The 19,716-nt window shown below is 43.3% G+C and overlaps 1 protein-coding gene across 5 annotated transcripts in view; it reads left to right on the top strand.

Annotated features, from left to right (window-relative positions):
- Positions 1–19,716, top strand: part of LOC143289820 (carboxyl-terminal PDZ ligand of neuronal nitric oxide synthase protein-like) — a 418,763-nt gene that overhangs the window by 381,780 nt on the left and 17,267 nt on the right. For all 5 annotated transcript variants that reach the window (XM_076598986.1, XM_076598991.1, XM_076598989.1 and 2 more), the window contains one exon: positions 18,513–18,734. In XM_076598986.1, the coding sequence (XP_076455101.1) occupies positions 18,513–18,734 (222 nt within the window). The remainder of the gene's footprint in view (positions 1–18,512; positions 18,735–19,716) is intronic.

Genomic DNA, 19,716 nt, shown 5'->3' with positions numbered 1-19,716 from the left:
ACAACATCGACTGGCAGAAGAAGGTGAACTCTGTGAGCGAGGCGCAGGCTACACCTTCTTTTGGAGTAGTCGCGGCCCTGAGGAGAAACGTGAGGCTGGAGTTGGCTTTGCAGTGAAGACAACCCTCGTTGGCAAGCTGGCTGGCCTCCCGAAAGGAGTGAACGATCGCCTGATGACGATGAAACTCCCTTTATGCAACGGGAAGAAGTTTACCACCATTGTCAGTGCCTACACGCCCACCATGACCAACCCGGATGAGATCTAGGACAAGTTCTACGAGGACCTGAACGCTGTCATCACCACTGTTCCCAACGCAGACAAGCTCATCATTCTTGGTGACTTTAATGCGAGAGTTGGCTGTGAAAGCACCTCCTGGGAAGGCGTGATTGGGAAGCATGGGGTTGGCAACTGTAACAGCAATGGTTAACTACTTCTCCAGACATGTGCCGAGCAGGACCTTCTTATCACAAACACCATCTTCTGCCTCCCTACCCGTAACAGGACGTCATGGATGCATCCTCGCTCTGGGCATTGGCATCCCATCGACTTTGTCATCGTCAGGAAGAGGGACAGGCAGGACGTACGAGTCACGAGGGCCATGTGCGGCGCCGAGTGCTGGACAGACCACCGCCTTATCGTCTCCAAGCTCAACCTCCGAATCCAGCCCAAGAGACGGCCTCAGGGCATGAAAGCACCCAAACGCCTGAATGTCAACAAGCTGGAGCTAGGCAACATCAAGCAGAGCTTTGCTGACACCCTGGAGGAACGCCTTAAGTCTGGACAACCAGAATGTGGAGGCAGCATGGGTCGCACTGCATGAGACGGTGTACAACACTGCCATGGAGTGCCTTGGGCCTTCTGCCAAGAAGCACAAAGACTGGTTTGATGAGAACTGCACTGAGATCAAGCAGCTGCTAGAAGACAAACGCCAAGCCTACAGAGCCCACATTGAAGATCCCAAGTCACAGTCAAAGAAAGACATACTGAAGAGCGCACGCAGCACCATCCAGCTGAAGCTGCGGCAGATGCAAGATTCCTGGTTGAACAACAAAGCTGATGAGATCCAGGGCTTTGCAGACAGGAACGACATGAAGAACTTCTATAACGGCCTGAAAGAAGGCTATGGTCCCACCACCTCCGGATCTGCTCCATTCCTCAGTGCTGATGGTTCTACCCTGATCACTGACAAGGACGGGATCCTTGAGAGATGGGCTGAACACTTTGACAGCGTACTGAACCACCCTTCCACCATCAGTGATGAAGCCATCGACTGACTCCCCCAGGTGCCAGTCAGTGAGTCGTTGGATGCCATTCCAACTTTGGAGGAGACCCAGAAAGCTATCCGTCTGCTATCCTATGGCAAAGCCCCTGGCTCAGACTCCATTCCAGCTGAGGTCTACAAAGAAGGTGGTATGGCGCTGACTGAGAAGCTTCATCAGCTTTTTCAGCTCATCTGGCAGCATGAGGCGGTTCCACAGGACTTCAAAGACGCTTCCATCATACACCTGTACAAGCGCAAAGGAAATCGTCAGGCCTGTGACAACCATCGTGGAATATCCCTGCTGTCTGTCGCAGGTAAGACTCTGGCCAGAGTGCTACTCAACCGTCTCATAGCGCACCTTGAGCAAGGTGTCCTACCAGAGAGCCAGTGTGGCTTCCGGAAAGAACGCGGGACTATCGACATGGTGTTTGCTGCCATGCAGCTCCAGGAGCAGAACGCCGACCTTTACTCCACCTATGTCGATCTGACCTAAGGCCTTCAATACTGTTTGCAGAGATGGCCTTTGGAGAATCATGGCGAAGTACGGATGTCCCAGAAAGTTCATCACCATCATGCGGCAACTACACGATGGGATGCTGGCCCGAGTCCAAGACAACGGAGAGACTTCAGAACCATTCCCTGTCTCCAACGGAGTCAAGCAAGGGTGTTTTCTTGCCCCCACCCTGTTCAGTCTAATGTTTTCAGCCATGCTGACAGATGCCTTCAGAGACGCTGACGTAGGCATTGGCATCAGGTACCGCACAGATGGCTCACTCTTCAATCACAGGAGGCTTCAAGCAAAAACCAAGGTGAGTACAGACACCGTCAACGACTTCCTGATTGCTGGTGACTGCGCTCTCAACGCTGCCTCTGAAGCTGACATGTAACACAGTGTCGACAAGTTCTCTGCTGCCTGTGACAACTTTGGCCTCACAATCAGCACAAAGAAGACTGAGGTGATGCACCAGCCAGCTCCAGGAAAGCCTTACGTTGAACCAAACATCTTCATCAACGGGCAACGACTGAACGCGGTGGACAAGTTCACATACCTGGGCAGTACACTCTCTCGCACAGTTGTCATCGACGACGAGGTGAATGCCAGACTCGCCAAAGCCAGCGCTGCCTTCGGCACACTGCTCTATGGATGTGAATCATGGACGGTCTACAAACGCCACGCGAAAAAGCTGAACCACTTCCACACCACCAGCCTTAGAAAACTTCTCGGCATAAAGTGGCAAGAGAAGATCCCTGACAGAGAGGTGCTCACTCGTGCAAACTTGCCCAGCATCTACACCATCTTGATGCAGGCCCAGCTGCGCTGGGCAGGCGATGCAGTTCGCATGCCAGACCACCGGCTCTCCAAGAAACTTCTGTACGGCGAACTCCAACATGGCAAGCGCTCCCATGGAGGCCAAAAGAAGCGCTTCAAAGACACTCTGAAAGCTTCTCTGAAGGCCTTCAACATCAGCCACGACACATGGGAGCTGAATGCAATGGACAAACCAAAGTGGCGTTCAGCTGTCCACAAATGCGCCAAATCCTGCGAGGCCAACAGAATCGCTGCAGCAGAGTAACGCGGACAGGCCAGGAAAAGCAGTGCCAGCAAGTCCCCGACAGCCGCCACCATCCCCTGTCCACACTGCGTCAGAACCTTTCGGGCGTCGATTGGCCTGACCAGTCATCTGCGCACCCACAGAGCCCAACCCACCCACCCCCAGGATGACTAGATGGTCCTCGTCGATCCCGACGGACGAACCACATGATTTTTCTCTGTTATCAGTGCCTGTATTTCATCATCATTCTCATCGAACCAGTATTGGTCTCTTCGGTTTGCTGGTCTGTGATGTTCGAGGGCAGTAGTGTAGACAGCGTCTCTGAAGGCGATCCACTGTTCCTTAACGCTGGTCCCGTCTTCCTGTGGTGTGTTTGGCAGTCTGCCTTCAAGGTTGTCGATGAGTTCTTCTGCAGCCTTGCTGCTTTTCAGCTTGGAAACATTCAGCCTCTTTGCAGTCTTCTGACCATGGGGTCTTCTCATGAGCAGAATGTGAAGTATAAACTTGGACACAAAGAGGCGGTGTTCGGGAACACACACACACACACACACACACACACTCACAGATATATATATATATATATATATATATATATATATATATATGTATGTATATATATATATAACTGACTTTGGAAGCAGCCTACTTTTAGTATCGTTGATTTTCATATCTTTTTAGATGAACTTTTTGCAAAGTTTTATGACTCATGTGAATTATCTGTTATCGAAACGTATTGGTTGTGACCATAACAATGCGGGTTGTTTTTCCAAACTAAAACTAGTGTGTTGTTAATGTCAACGAAAAGCATTGTAATACACATAAAATATGGAATAATAAATATGCCCATTTATATACCACCACTTTATGTGATGAAGATACGCGTTAATAGTTGATTTAACCGACACCGATTTTAATGACGCTCATCGAAAGTTCAGGGACTGTGTCAGAGAAAGTGCAGACTGTACAAAGAAGAGTGTATCTCCTGCCAACGATAAGAAGACAAATGACCGGTTTGATCATGAATGTGCATTTCTAAAAGAGACTATTTTGAAATTTTGAAAGTTGTTGTCGTACATTAAACGTCAAAGATAGTAAGGAATTTGTAATTCGTAGACGCGAGTATAAATATCTATTTCAGAGGGGAAAGGGGGGAAAACACAAAACAATGCAGGATAAAGTTTTGATGATAGTTGATAGTCAAAGACAATTTCGGGATGATGTATGTGGAGCTTCATTTAAAAAAACAGCATATAAATACCATTTCAGTTAACACGTGGTTTTAGCATTTCAAGCCCTGTTAGAGAAGAACGTTGATAGTGTTCTGGGCTCTGACAGGCCTGATCTTGAGTCAGGGAACTATTTGATTCGTCTGATCTCTGAAGCAGAAATACCACTTGCCTTTAGAAAATCAAAATGTCGAAAAGCACCTGGCCTCGGTGACATTATTGTCGAATTATTTAAGAACTCATGTGAGCAGGTTGTGCGTTTTTTCTTTAGAATGTTTAATAAACTTGTCGACAATGGTATGTTTCCAGATATGTGGACAGAATCTTGTTTTCCAACCGATTTTTATGAAGGGTGATATAAACGACCAAACAACTTTCATGGGAATTTCTTTGACTGACGTAAGGAGTGAAGTAGGTGGAAGAAAATAATATTACAGTTGAGTGTCAAGCTGGGCTTAAAAGGGGATATTCAACAGTCGTATACATGCTTACTTCATTAGCTCTAGTACAAAATTTTCATATGTAGTGTTTTTATACTCTGAAAAGGCTTTTGATTCCAGAAACAGAAATCTTCTCTGGGCAGTTCTTTTTAAAATGGTATAACAGGTACATTGTACAGCTGTATTACATGCATGTATGATGTGGTCAAGGCTAGAGTCCGGTAAGGTGGCAAATGGACAGATTCCTCCCGAAACCTGGAGGGGGTCAGGCTGGTGTTCTCCTGACCCACTCCCGGGAGGGTCACTACCTTGTCGTGGTCGGGAGGCTTAGTGGCCAGTGATCGAGCGAGCTATGTCGGCGGGGGCATCAGTGCTTCTTGGGGTTTGGTGCTCTGGTCCCAGGTCTTAATTGACAGCCTACATAGCCATCGTAGCTGTTAGGGCTGAATAAGTGGTGGTTTTGTACTGATGCCCCTGATAGGGCTTCCCATGCCGAACAGGTCGTGAGTGAGGCCCAAACTAAACGTGACCCACTGTCCCTTTCGCTATTCTTTGTTCTTCTTTTTACCGCCTCTTTTCTGTCCTCAGCTCCCCATCAAGCCTTCTTTTCCACATTCTTTTTTTCTCTGCGGCCTTCTTTAGGCCCGCCGTGTTTGCCGTGCGGCGCGACCTGTGATGGAGGGGAATGAGATCCTGGGGATTGAGAGAGCACGCTGCTCTCAACACATCCCTTTGGCTCGGACCTCTCCTAAGACAGGCGGCACACATTGGCCCGTGTGTGTCAATCGGCTACCCCTTCGTGGGGCTGGGTCAAGACTGGCAGTTTAGTGGCTGACGAAGGTAACCCCCGTAGTGCTCGGCTCTCTGTCCCCGGGAGCTGGGCATGATCGGGGGGGAGCACGTTGGAGCTGGGCTGCTGGTTGTATATCCCTCCCGAAACCTGGAAGGGGTCAAGCTGGTGTTCCCTTGACCCTGGCCCCTAAGTTGGACCCCATGGTGGGTGGGTAAGGGAGGGATGAATTCACATTTTTCTTTCAACATGAATCCTAAACAAATACACCCCCCCAAACTCGGAAAAAGACGACGACAGGGAACGGACGACTCAGACTCTGAGTCGGAGGTCGTCGAGACCTCTGGTTTTTGGCCATCATGGCTAGTGATGGAGGGCGCTGATGACGACAAGCCCTTGTCAGCTCTCAGCCCCTTCGCTGTCCAGAAGGGCTTTCAGTGCCTGGCAGGATCGCTCAGATCCATCAAGAGGCTGAGGAGCGGAGCGTTTTTAGTACAGACAGAATCCAAAAGACAGACACAGCTCCTTCTGAAGGCGACCACTTTCGTGGATAGGGCTGTGAAGATTTCCCCTCACAAAGGTCTCAACTGCTCTAAGGGAGTCATCAGATGCCCGGAGTTGAAAGGTGTGTCTGAGGCCGAGATCAAGAGCGAACTGTCCTCTCAGGGAGTGACCGATGTGTACAGGGTGACGGTGAGGAAGGGGTCGGACAGAGTCCCGACCAACACTTTCTTCCTCACCTTCTGCTGCCCGGATGTCCCCAAGGACATTCGGGTCGGATACCTGCTAGTTAATGTCAGCCTGTACGTACCGTCCCCTCTGAGATGCTTTAAGTGTCAGAAATTCGGACACGTGAGAGACAGATGTAAGGAGGAAGAGGCGTGTGGCACCTGTTCGAAGGCGGCGCACCAGGGCGATTGCGTCAGTTCAGCCCTGTGTGCGAACTGCGGAGGTGGCCACCCGTCCTCATCGAAGGACTGCCCCGCCTGGAAGAAAGAAAAACAAATTCAGAAAGTCAAGACAGAACAGAAAATTTCCTTCTTTGAGGCAAGGAAACAGGTGGAGGCCGCGTCGCCTAGGACGTCGTATGCCTCTGTCGTCAGATCCGGGACGGTGGACGTCGCAGTCCAGACGACGTCCACAGGAACGCAGACGGACGACTTAACCGCCTCGTCGGAACCGTTGGCCTTGGGTGGAGGCGCTGTGTCCACCCCTTCCCATCCTGCGCAGCAGTCCTCAGGGGCTGCTGGGCGGGAGAGAAAAGCCTCGGGCGGAGGCACGTTGTCCGCCTCCCGCCCCACCCCACCCCCCGGCCCCCCTCGCCCCGCCTCTCGTCTGCCTGGCCCTCGGGCTGGCGGAAGTGGCCGGAAGCCCCCCGCACCTCCAAAACTCAAGGAGGGGAGGGCTGCGGCCACGGCGGGATCGGGAGGGGCCGAGGTGGTGGATATTTCGACCCGGTCGGAACCTGAAAAATTTATGTCAAAGAACAAATATTCCATCCTGGCGGACCTTGAGCCACCGCAAGTGGAGGAGCAGGGGGTAGCGATGGAATAGGCTGCTGCTTTATTTTTTTAATTTTTTTTTAAAAAAAACCTTTTTAATGGCAGTGATCCACTGGAATATCCGGGGATTCTGTGCCAACTTCCAGGAACTCCAGCTGCTTTGTCGTGCTTTGAAACCTTCAGTGCTGGCACTGCAGGAGACTCTGCAAAGAGATGGCAAGGTTTTATCTCTCTCTGGTTTTAACTCCGTTTTTAAACCCGCTCAACCGAAGCAAGAGGGGTTGACGGGAGGTGTCGCTCTTTTTATTCGAAAGTCCCTTTTATACAGTACAGTTCTTTTAAGCACCCCTTTACAGGCGGTGGCAGTCAGAGTCACGCTCGAGAAAACCATCACTGTCTGCTCTCTCTACCTTCCCCCTTCCGTCCGTGTTCTGAGGCAGGACCTCATGAACCTGGTCGACCAGCTCCCACGTCCGTTTTTACTGTTGGGCGACTTCAACGGACACTCCCCGCTCTGGGGAAGTGAGATGACATCAGCCCGAGGTCTTCTCTTAGAAAACCTTCTCTCTGACATGGACTTGTGCTGTCTTAACGACAAGTCTCCCACTTACCTGCATCTGTCCTCTGGAAAGCTCTCGTGTTTAGATCTGTCGGTCTGCGATCCATCGTTGGTCCTGGACTACGAGTGGAAAGTGCACGACGATCTGCACGGGAGTGACCACTTTCCTGTCATCCTCCGCCCCACAGATGGAGAAGGTGACTCTCTGCCTGACCGCCTGTACTACGACAAAGCAGACTGGAGTTTTTTTTACCACCAAGATAAGAGCTGAGCTGCAGGAAGAAACAGTATTGAAAAGCAAGGACCCTGCTGACGCTCTGACTCGGATCGTTTTAGATTGCGCCAAAGCAGCAGTCCCATCGTCTACCTCCAAGCCTCAGGTCCCTAGAACGCCCTGGTTCAACGCGGAATGTCGGGAGGCCCGCAAGTCTCGGAAGAGAGCGCAGCGACGCGTCTTTCGGAGACCGGAGTCCGATAGCGTTCGAACCCATCAACAGCTGAGGGCGAAAGCCAGGTATGTTTTTAAAAAGAGCCAGAGGAAGTCTTGGAGAGATTTCTGCTCTTCCTTAACCTCCAACACACCCAAGAAGAAAGTGTGGAGGGTTTTAAAAAGAATTAAGGGCAAAAACGCATGCCCGACCTTCCACCATCTTAAACTTTCAGACGCTCTGGTCACAGAGAAGAAAGCAGTTGCCAATTTGCTTGCCTCCACAATAGAACAGAACTCGAGATCTGCTAACAAATCTGCTCGCTTTCTTAAAACCAAAAACCTGTCAGAAAAAACACCATGTAACTTCTTTTCCGACAACACAGAGAATTACAACCTTCCTTTCACAATGAACGAACTTAAATCTGCCCTTCAGACCTGTACGGATTCCTGTCCAGGAATGGACGAAGTCCATTATAAACTCCTAAAGCACCTTCCCCAAACCTGTCTGGACACCCTGCTTAAAGTTTATAACCACATCTGGGTCACAGGCTTCTTTCCACCCTCCTGGCGGAAAGCCCTCATAATCCCGCTGCCGAAACCGGGAAAAGACCCCTCGAACCCCTCCAACTACCGCCCAATTGCACTGACCAGCTGCGTCTGCAAACTGATGGAGAAGATGGTCAACGGTAGACTGATGTGGAAACTAGAGACCGACGGCCTTCTGGCGAAGGAACAGTGCGGTTTCCGCAAGCATCGCTCTACCGTTGACCATCTGGTTCGTCTGGAAACCACGATAAGAAATGCTTTCGTCAACAAACAACATGTGGTGGCCATATTTTTTGACCTGGAGAAAGCTTACGATACCACGTGGAAATTTGGTATTCTTTCCGACTTGCACAAGCTCGGCTTCCGAGGACACCTGCCTCAGTTTATCCACAATTTTTTACAAGACAGACAATTCCAGGTGAGAGTCGGCACCACCCTGTCCGACATTCACGAGCAGGAGCTGGGTGTCCCGCAGGGGAGCATCCTGTCGCCTGCTCTGTTCAGTATCAAAATTAATGACATCGTTCAATCCGTTCAGAAAGGATCGGACAGCTCGCTGTTCGTGGATGATTTTGCTTTATATGCAACCGGCAGCACGTACGCCAGCATCCAGCGACGGCTTCAGCTCTGCGTCAACAAAATCCAGTGTTGGGCAGAGGAGAATGGCTTCACATTTTCGTCCTCCAAAACTGAATGCATCCACTTTCATAATTTTCGCCAATTCTATCAGGACCCTGAAATCCGTCTGGGAACATCCACCATCCCGGCGGTCAAGGAAGCCAGATTTCTAGGGGTCGTCTTCGATCAGAAGCTGAATTTTCTCAGCCACATTAAACAGCTGAAAATATCTTGCCTAAAAGCCCTGAACATCATCCGAGTTGTGGCACACACAAACTGGGGTGCTGATAAGAGGACTCTCTTGCACCTCTACAGAGCCCTGGTCCGGTCCAAACTGGATTATGGAAGTGTTGTATACGGCTCGGCCAGACCGTCCTACCTGAAACTGTTGGACCCTGTACACCACCAAGGGCTCCGTCTCAGCTTGGGTGCTTTCCGCACCACCCCTGTGCACAGCCTGTATGCAGAGGCGGGGGAACCACCTCTTTCCAACCGCAGACTGAAGCTGACCCTGAACTATTATTTGAAATTGTTTTCGGAACCTACAAACCCTGCTTACGATGCTGTATTCAACAACCCTTTCGATAAGAAATTTACAGACAACCCAAACTGCATACCTCCTCTCGGACTCCGCATTCAGCCGCACTTGGAAAATGCCGATCTGGATGTCGGTGGCATCTCAGATTTCTCTAAGTTCCCTGACAGCCCCCCGTGGACCTTTACAACACCTGAGGTCTGATTCGATCTGGCCTCGTACCGTAAGGACACCACCAGCTCTCTGGCCTACAGAACCTACTTTTCGGAACTGTGCCACAAATTCCCCACCTTTCAAGGCATCTTCACTGACGGTTCCAAGTCAGAGGACGGAGTCGCCGCATCTGCGTTCTGTCCCGCCTTTCCTGGCCGGCCCTCAACGGAACACATCCTGTCTGACAGCTCGGTATACACCGCGGAACTGACCGCACTGGTCCTGGGGTTAAAAATGGTTCTCTCTTCCAAACAGAAGAGATTCATGATCTTTTCCGACTCCTTATCAGCCCTGGAGGCGATCGCCTGCAGGAATATCACTCATCCCAAACTGCTGGAATTTTATGAAACTTTTACTCTCGCAACGAAGAAAGGATACGAGGTTGTGTTGGCCTGGGTTCCCGGACATGTTGGCATTCGTGGTAACGAAAGGGCGGACCTGCTGGCCAGGAACGCTGTAAAGAAAGAATTGTCCAGATCCTTGGTACCCTATACAGACATGAAGCGGAAGGTCAATTCTTACGTTAAAGATCTTTGGCAAGAGAAATGGAACACCCAGATAGACAACAAGCTCTTCCAGATCCGTCCGGACCTGGGGGAGACCCTCCCTTCGGGGGTGAAGAACAGAAAGGAGGAATCTGTGCTGTGCAGACTGCGTACGGGGCACACTTTTTTTACTCATTCTTACTTGTTGAAGGGGGAGGAGGCCCCTCGATGCGTTCCCTGTGACGAGCCTCTCACCGTGAAACACGTGCTCCTTGACTGTTGGGATCTGCATGACGTTAGACGCAGACATTACACGGCGGTTTCTTTGAAGACTTTGTTTCGTGATGTCCCTCCGTGGGCGCTGATGGACTTCTTAAAAGAAGTGAACCTTTTTAACCAGATTTGAAGGTTTTAAACTATGAAAGTTTTTTTTTTTAAACTTTGGAGTGGAAAGTTTGAAGTGGTTTCTCGTTTTAATTGGTTGTTTTTTTTTAGCCTTGTAGTAGTAATTGACGCGGCAATAGCCTTGAGATGGCCTTAGTGGTCGGCGAGGCTCTAAGCACCATAATTTCATTTCAAATGGACAGATTATATTTCATGTCCATCTGGAGTGAAACAAGGTGACGCATGTAGCCCAATACTTGTTCTTTGTTAAAAAATGGATTATCAATAGAAGTGATTTGTAATGGTAGAAACAGTACCATGTTTTCGTTTGATACAATTGATTTCTTTATTCTTTTGTTAGCTGATGCTATTGTTTTGATTTCAGACATGGGTTTGCAAACACAATTGAATAGCTTACATCGTGCAGCTAAGTCTCTTTGGTTAAATATGTCATACAGCCATAAAACAACGTCATAATATTTCGGAAGGGTGGATAATTAAGCATGAGAGAACGATGGCTTTATGATGCTGTTGCAGTGCCTGTTGTTTATGTCTGTAATTATATAGGAATTTAGGAATTCTTTTTTCTACCCATGTGAGTTTTGTTGATGCATGCAAGGAACTAGCAAGTAAAGGAAATAATGCTTTGATCCGTAATATGAAAAGGTTAGATATATCGAACAATAATTAATTCCACTTGTTTATTAATCTGTTTAATTGTCAAATACAACCAATTGTACAATATGGGTCTGAGACTGGGACTGGATAATGCCGTTTTACATTGTGAATCAGTTCATTTATTGGCTTCAAAGAAATTTTTATGAGTAGATATGCGAACACCGAATGACCTACTTTAAAATAAAATTATGGCGAAACAAATCGCTATCCAGTATATGTAAACTTTGCTGTGAGCTGTATTCGCAACTGGCTTAAAATTTTGCAAATGGAAGGTAACGTATAAAGCCTATGAAATGTTAGGTGGTTTAGATTTAAGGGAATGAATAACTGGGTAACGAAGGTTCTACTTTGTTTCAATATGGATTTGGCTATATATGGATTGGGCTGTTGGAAGTGTTAGTGGATTTTTTTTTTTTTTTTTCTCTAAAGGCTTATTAGTTGTAAATGGCAAACATGGTGTTGTTACATTTGTACTAGTAATAAATTTGACGTGTGCAGTGTACTGGCCATATCTGCTGCAAGATATAGACAGACCTGAACTTTCATTTGAAAAAAAAATCCCACAGTGAGAAGGCACTCAAATGAAAATTACATGAATGCCTTTGATCGACAATAGATTTACACAGTGCTTTATTTCAGTAATAATCTCAGTGCGGAAGTTTTTGATTTGCAGATCTAAGTGCGCGTTTCACTGATTTTGAATCAATCGACAATACACGATAACATGTGATGGAAAGTTGGAGAAGGAGACCATTAAATATTTATTCAGAGAAATATTTGTGAACGCCTCATTACTTACTGGATTATGCCCCAAAGTGCCATAAAAATATCAACAAAATCAGTCGGAATTCACGGTTTAAAACAATAAACCATGAGAGGTAATACTCTTGATGAAACGTAAAAATTTCCAGTCTTGTCTTTTCTCAAAATTTAAGTCCTTTTCACTTCATACGACGTTTAGAAGTACTTGTACTTGTTATTAGTTTAACAGAATACTCATTTTTCATATCAACTTTAAAACTATAAAACTAGAATGAACATAAAAGAGAAATTGAATTGACCGTGTCGTACATTCCCGACGGGTGTAACTGAACTTGTACATTTATCTAGATCCAGAGAAAACGGCTAAATGTTGCAGTGTGATTACGGCGATAGCCACGTCTCCTTTACCGCGGACTTAAAAAGAATTTTTAATTGACCTTAAAGATGTTTTTAACTCCCAAGATACACCAGAATAATGTGAGTTAAACAACGTTCTCACTGCGAATACCGCAATCGATTTATCGCCCTTAAAAAAGTATGTTTAAATGTTAAATTTTTGAACGTCAGTTAAGGAGCCATCATAGTGTATTGAGTAAGACAGTTTCTTCTCACCCGAACACGCGGGGTTCGATCCTGTCTTCGGCGCTTTCTTCTTCTTCTTCTTTTTAACCCGAAGCTATATAATAACAAATACAGAACACATTTCAACGATTAGATTTTTTAAAAGTGTATCACAAGTAAATCTTGAAGGCCTTGCCTCTCGTGTTTTCTATATGAGAGCATACGGAGCTCTTCAGTATATTAGGTGATTCTATTTTTGTTGCTGTTGTTTTGCACGTTCGTGTAATCCGTATCAAAGTTGGGAGTATATTAGGTAATTCTTTTTTGCTGCTGTTGTTTTGCACGTTCGTGTAATCCGTATCAAAGTTGGGTTTTCTGAATTCCCATGATGGTATGACGGTTTAACAGCAATATTTTTACATCAACTTCTGAATCGATGAGGATATCTTCAGTAAACGTATTGATTGACTTTGAGGACTGGATTGTTCTGGCCCTTTTTAAGAACACTTCAGTTTGGATAAAGTGTCATAAACTGAACTTCTTAAAACATATTTTGTGGCAGATACTGTTCTGTGTTCATCAAGGCGTAAAACACCTGCTTCTCTATTATAAGTCCCTGGTGTTGATGTGTGTGATGGCACTCCTGGGGCGAGTTCATAAGCTTTGCAGCATATACTTTGTGACTTTTAATGGACATTGTGGTGCACTGAAGAACGACTCCTGAGCATAATTATGTCAGCTTTGAACGTACAAGTGTGGTTGACAAAGATACAAGTGCTTTGACATTCCCAGGGTTGTCTGTTAACAACCTTGAGAAAACTCCAGGTAAGTTTGGATGTTAGATAAACTCTCAGAAATTTGACAGTCTGCTTATAATTTATGACAATACCGTATACAAGGAGGTTTTCTGGATTATATCCCGAGTTAAAAAGCATCATGCTCGTTTTCTTCATTAATAGGATTAGTCCATTTTCTATCTTGAATTTGCTAATTTCATCAATTTTGCGCTGGTAAACCTTCTTTATATTGTCCATTACCCTGGATGGAGTTTTGCGTTTCATCATCACCTTCATCCGCAAACAGATATCATCAGCAAAGTGCGATAACATTGGAGGATTTTTTTCCCGTAAATTCGGTAGATCTGCTGTCAATCTGTTAGATAACATAGGTGCAGTGACTGATCCTTGAGGCAAGCCCGTTTCAAGTGGTCGTGAACTTGAATATGTGTTTCCTACTCTTATTTCTATTTGTCTGTGTGATAAAAGAAAAAAAAAGTCTTCGATATAATTGTACATAAAAATTATGACCAGTTATGGCAATCGTTTTAATCTTGTGCAGAAGTCGACTATGTCACACTTGTTCTCTCTCTCTCTCTCTCTCTCTCTCTCTCTCTCTCTCTCTCTCTCCTAAAGGTGATGTAAGTTGTAAATTGTATGGAATAATTATCAATAAAAGATTACAGGAATGGGTTGACGAAAATAATATCACTGGTGAGCATCAAGCTGGATTTAAAAAAGGATATTCTACAGTAGACCACATGTTTACGTTGCTTTCACTTGTTCAGAAACAGTTCTCCTTTAATCGTAAATTGTATGTCACTTTCATTGATTTTGAAAAAGCGTTTGACTCTATTAACCGAAATCTTTTATGGCCTGTTTTACTAAGGAATGGCATCAGAGGTAAACTTTATAATTGTATTAAAAGTATGTATAATGTAGTAAGAGCTAGAGTTCGTTGTGGTGCCAAACTGACTGAATTTATCAACTGTACAGTAGGGGTTACACAGGGTGATCCTTGTAGCCCAATTTTATTTTCTCTCTTCATAAACGAACTTGCAATTCAGGTAATTACGAATGGGAGACATGGAGCTGTATTTTCAGTTGATGCCTTTGAATTGTTTATACTTCTGTTAGCTGATGATGTTATTTTGATGTCAGAAACTGTTGTAGGTCTACAAACACAACTGAATTCTTTACACCGTGCGGCAGATTCACTTCAATTAAGAGTAAACATGACTAAAAGCAATATCATAGTATTTCGTAAGGGTGGTTATCTGAGTAGCAGGGAAAGGTGGTTGTATGGTGATGAGTTAATGCCAGTTGTTAACGTTTATAAATATTTGGGAATATTTTTCTCCACACGTTTGAGTTTTGTTGGTGCTTGTAAAGATTTAGCAAGTAGGGCTAAAAATGCTTTAATCTGTATTATGAAAAAGTTACATGTGTTCAATAATACCTCTTTTGATTTATTTATTAAGCTGTTTGATGCTCAGGTACAGCCAGTTGTGTTATACGGTTCGGAGTTGTGGGGCCTAGATAGAGCCGCTGTTCATTGTGAATCAGTTCATACTTTTGCTTTGAAGACATTTTTAGGTGTTGAAAGGCAAACTCCTAATGATTTAGTTTATGGAGAAACAAATCGGTACCCGATGTATTTAGTTGCTGCAGTTAAATGTATTCGTTATTGGTTAAGGTTATTAGAAATGGATGCCAACAGATTACCTCGTAAAGCTTATGATATGCTATTTGATTTAGATACTAGAGGCAAAGTAAATTGGGTAACAAAAATACGTCACTGTTTATTTGAGTATGGGTTTTGTTTTGTTTGGTTAAACCAAGGTGTTGGCAGCATTCAGTCATTTATTTGTGCTTTTCGGCAACGTTTGATCGATTGTAGATGGCAGAAATGGTCTGATCATATTCAAAATAGTGAAAGATTTGATTTTTATAGGAATTTCAGCAATGGCCCAGACTTGAAACCTTACCTGATGTTAAATATGGATAGACATTTGAAATATATAACAACAAGATTCAGACTAGGTATTTCTGAGCTAGCGGTTCATCATTATAGATACAGAATATGTAATGACACTGATCTGATTTGTCCATTATGCAAAGATTCGATAGAAAATGAAATGCACTTTGTCCTTTGTTGTCCAGCTTTGAGGAATATTCGAGAATCATTTATTAAGCCTAAATATTATAGGCAACCAAATATGTTTAAATTGAACTTGTTAATGTCCTCAACATCCTGTGAAATTGTTAGAAACCTTGCTTTGTATTTATATAAAGCTTTCAAAGTCCGAGAAACTATTACGTCATGAAAACACTGTTTTGTTGCTAGGCTAGTTTTTTCATTTGAACTTATGTTATATCGAGTTTTTCATGTATGTTATGTGAAATGTTTTTGTTTTTCTTTGTTTTTTTTTATTGCTGTCTGTTCATATACCCCTTCATTAGGGGCCTTGGCCTATATGAATAAATCATCTTGAATCTTGAATATCTCTCTCTCTCTCTCTCTCTCTCTCTCTCTCTCTCTCTCTCTCTCTCTCTGTGTGTGTGTGTGTGTGTGTGTGTGTGAGAATAAGTGTGTGTGTGTGTGTGTGTGCGTATATGGGGGGGGGGGGGCATTCGCGTGTGTATATGTGTGCATGCTCGTATTTGTGCGCCTGTGCATGTGGAAAAGAGGGAGGGTGAGGGCGGAGTGTGGTGGTGGGGGTCATTGAGTATCAGTGTGGAAAGGTTATTGTTCTCCAGAAATATGGAAAGATAAGAAAGACCAGGAAAAACATTTAGAATATGACATAACAGTCCTGGAAAATAAACTTCACTTGAATGAATCTGACAACAACAAAAAAAGTATTGCAAGAAAAACAAGAGGAATTGAAAGAGATTAGAAAATAAAAAATGGAAGGTATTATTATTAGATCGAAAGCTCGTTGGATTTCTCAAGGTGAAAACATAAACAGATATTTTTGCTCCTTAGAAAAAGAAAACATTAAATAAGTAAATGATGAAGTTGATTACAGATAAAGGGGAAGTGTTAAAAGAAACTGAAGGTATGATGAAAGAAACCAGAAACTTCAACGAAAAATTATATACACAGAGACCAGTTATTAGAATCGACATTGACAGTTATATAAATAGTTCGCCAAAATCAACAGAAAACGAAGCCAGTGAGTTAGAAGGTCCAATCACTATAGAAGCAGCTTCCAAAGTTTTGAAGAAAATGCAAAATGATAAGAGCCCTGGTTCATGGGATGACTGAACGTCTTCAAGTTTTCTTTTGAAACGGCTGGGTTGTTTTGCGGTTCATTCCATCAGTGAAGGATTTGAAAATGGAGAAGTGTCAGCAACACAAAAGAAGGGATTATAGTTTGCTTACCAAATGGAGATAAACCACGAGAATGCTTAAAGAATTGGAGAGCAATATCGTTATCGAATGTTACTTACAAAATTGCTTCAGGTTGTATAGCACAGAAAATAAAAAATATATTACCAAAATGGGGTTTGTTCCAGGAAGGTATATAGGAGATAATCTCAGGACTCTTTATGACATAATGCATTATTTGGAAGAAAATTAAGTTTCCTGCATTATTTGTATTAACGGATTTTGAAAAAAGCTTTCGATTCAGCTAACTGGAATTATATGAACAATGTTCTAAAATCTTTTCGATTTGGAGAAGACTTACGAAAATGGATATCCCCATTCCATACAAATATATTATGTTGTACGTAATCGTTTATAGAAAAAGATTTGACAGTTTCCCTGTTAACAGAGGATGTCGTCAAAGAGATCCGATATCACCCTACTTATTTGTATTATGTTTAGAAATACTCGCTTGCAAAACAAGGGAAGACAAGGAAATTAAAGGTATACACATATAGCAGATACAGAATTTTAGATCAGTCAGTTCGCAGACGATACTTCTTTTACGTTAGAAGGTGACAAATATTCACATGAAAAATTGTTTGAAACATGAAACAAATTTGAAGATATTTCAGGGTTAAATATGCAGTTAGACTGGGAAGAAATATTGAAAAAGATTTGCAAAATAAACGATATTAAGTTAAAATGGTTTAAAATTAGAATTTTTCATAGAATTCTGGTGACAAATACTATTCTAAAAAACATGGGATTAATAAATAATGATAAATGCAACTTCAGTGGTAGAGAGGACACTGTAAACCATTACATGTATGATTGCCAGTACTCGGTATCTTTTTGGCAGATTTACAAAGCATCATCATAGAAAATTGTCAAAATTGTGCTGACTTAAATTTGAATAATAAGCTTATATTATTTGGAACTGAAGAAAACAGCAGAACTGATGACGTAATAGATCTTATCCTACTACTTGGAAAATGTTTTATATACAGATGCAGAATTAAAGATTAGATATAAAACTGAAAAAACATGCAGACCTACTGAACATGCAAAAGCATGAATTTGTTATAAAATGGCTGCCATTCATGAACTTGATAGAACAGTGAACTTTGTCAAACTAGTTTCACAATGTATTAGTTAAAGGAAACTGATCTTCTCTGCCTGCCTTGCGTTACTTTATTCTGTTACTTACTGTTGATATTTTTATGCCAGCTCTGCCTGTAATGTCCTTTGTTTTGTGGTGATACAAATTCATATCTCGAGTGTTATACATATTTAGATGACGAAAAAGTGCAGTATAGACACTCAAATGAAGAAATTTTCTACCTGTGCATACCAAAAAAGTGCCCCTAGTTTTTTCCTTTTATATATATATATATATATATATATATATATATATATATATATATATATATTTCCATTTTATCTATGTATTTATTTATTTATTTATTTATTTGTGATCACGTTTTTTAATGTTTTTTTTTGTTGTTGTTGTTTGTTTTGTTTTTTTGGGGTTTTTTTACTGTTTTTTTTTGTTTGTTTGTTTGTAACGAAGTGCATATTTAGAATTGTGACAAAAGATTTGTGCAGAATATCACCATGCACCCCCTATGTTCTTCTTCTGTATACGTCTTTGTCTTGTTACACCTTTTCCTGTTACGCATTCAGTTAATGTAATGTATTGTATTCGTACTGTTTAGTTCTATTGAGATTTGTGCATTGTAAGCAAAAAATGAATGAATAAAAAATATTTTGGAAAAAAATATAAAGAATATTATATGTGATGCAAAACTCTCAATCAGGTTGGAGGAACGACGATCTCCTCCCCGCTGGGGTCCCCCATGATGTTGGGGGAGGAGGAGGAGGAACGCAAGAGTCAGCTGCCCCTGAGCACCCACCACCAAGTGCAGCTGATCCGTCAGCAGCTGGAGCAGCAGCAGCACCAGACGCAGGTGGCCATCGCCCAGGTGCACCTCCTCAAGGACCAGCTGTCCGCAGAAACCGCGGCCCGCATTGAAGCTCAGGTCAGTGCAAGACTGCTGCTGACACACCCTTTCAAATTGGGGTTCACATTCGACAAATATATTACCAATTACATAATTAAAGATATGATGAATAGTTAGCTAATTCATGGACTGAATTATGTTTCATGATAATAAGGTCAACTAATTTTGTCTATACGCTTGCTTCACCATTCGTAGGATTTGGTCTACATTCAGAACAAAATATATATCTGAGGTTAAAGATTAAAATAGAAACCTAGAAATATCAAGAATACTCTCCTCTGAAACTCATGTTTTGATTTTCAAATTTTACAGTTTCCTATAAATACTTACATATCCTCATACTTTTGACTCGCAAATAATAAAGCGAACTTCAGTTCCAAGTGTGCTTCTTCAAAATGGGCAATTCCAGCTTTCGTGTTTCTTGAGCATTAATCTGTGATACTCACATCCGAATGAGAAAGTGTCAGACGATTTATTCATCCATAAAACATACATGTTATTCATCCATAAAACATCCATGTATGTCTATTTTCCTCTTCCAAAGCAAGAATTGTACTGTTTAAATAATCAATAACTTTCACTGTTTTCTAAGTTGTCATGCCATCGATACCATCAGGAGCTTTACAGTCTTGTTCTTTGGGGAAAAAAAAGTTTCTCCTGCCCACACCAAAACACTTTAACTTTGGTTGGCCAAGTGCAGTTCCAATTTCATGCATTTAGATATTTTAGACCCTTTCTTTCAAAAAGTTGCTTCAGAATTCGAAACCAATGTCTAATACATTTACGACTGATATAATCCAAAATGGAAAGCTGCCCAGTTCGCCATACACCATGTCGCGTGGATTCTTATCTGTGGCACGCAGTAAACGTTCGCAGTAATAGTGGAATCTGTTCTGTTTATTCTCATCAAATCCCTATAGTTCTGCTGCGTACAACAAAACTAGAACTGCATGCGTGTCAAAAATTTTGAAAATACGTCTGCGGTTTACAATCAGTTTTA

This window comes from Babylonia areolata, chromosome 14 (assembly GCF_041734735.1).
Source record: "Babylonia areolata isolate BAREFJ2019XMU chromosome 14, ASM4173473v1, whole genome shotgun sequence".
Lineage (NCBI taxonomy): Eukaryota > Metazoa > Mollusca > Gastropoda > Neogastropoda > Buccinidae > Babylonia > Babylonia areolata.
Note: the sequence above shows the minus strand (reverse complement) of the source record. Positions and strands in the feature narration are given on the sequence as shown.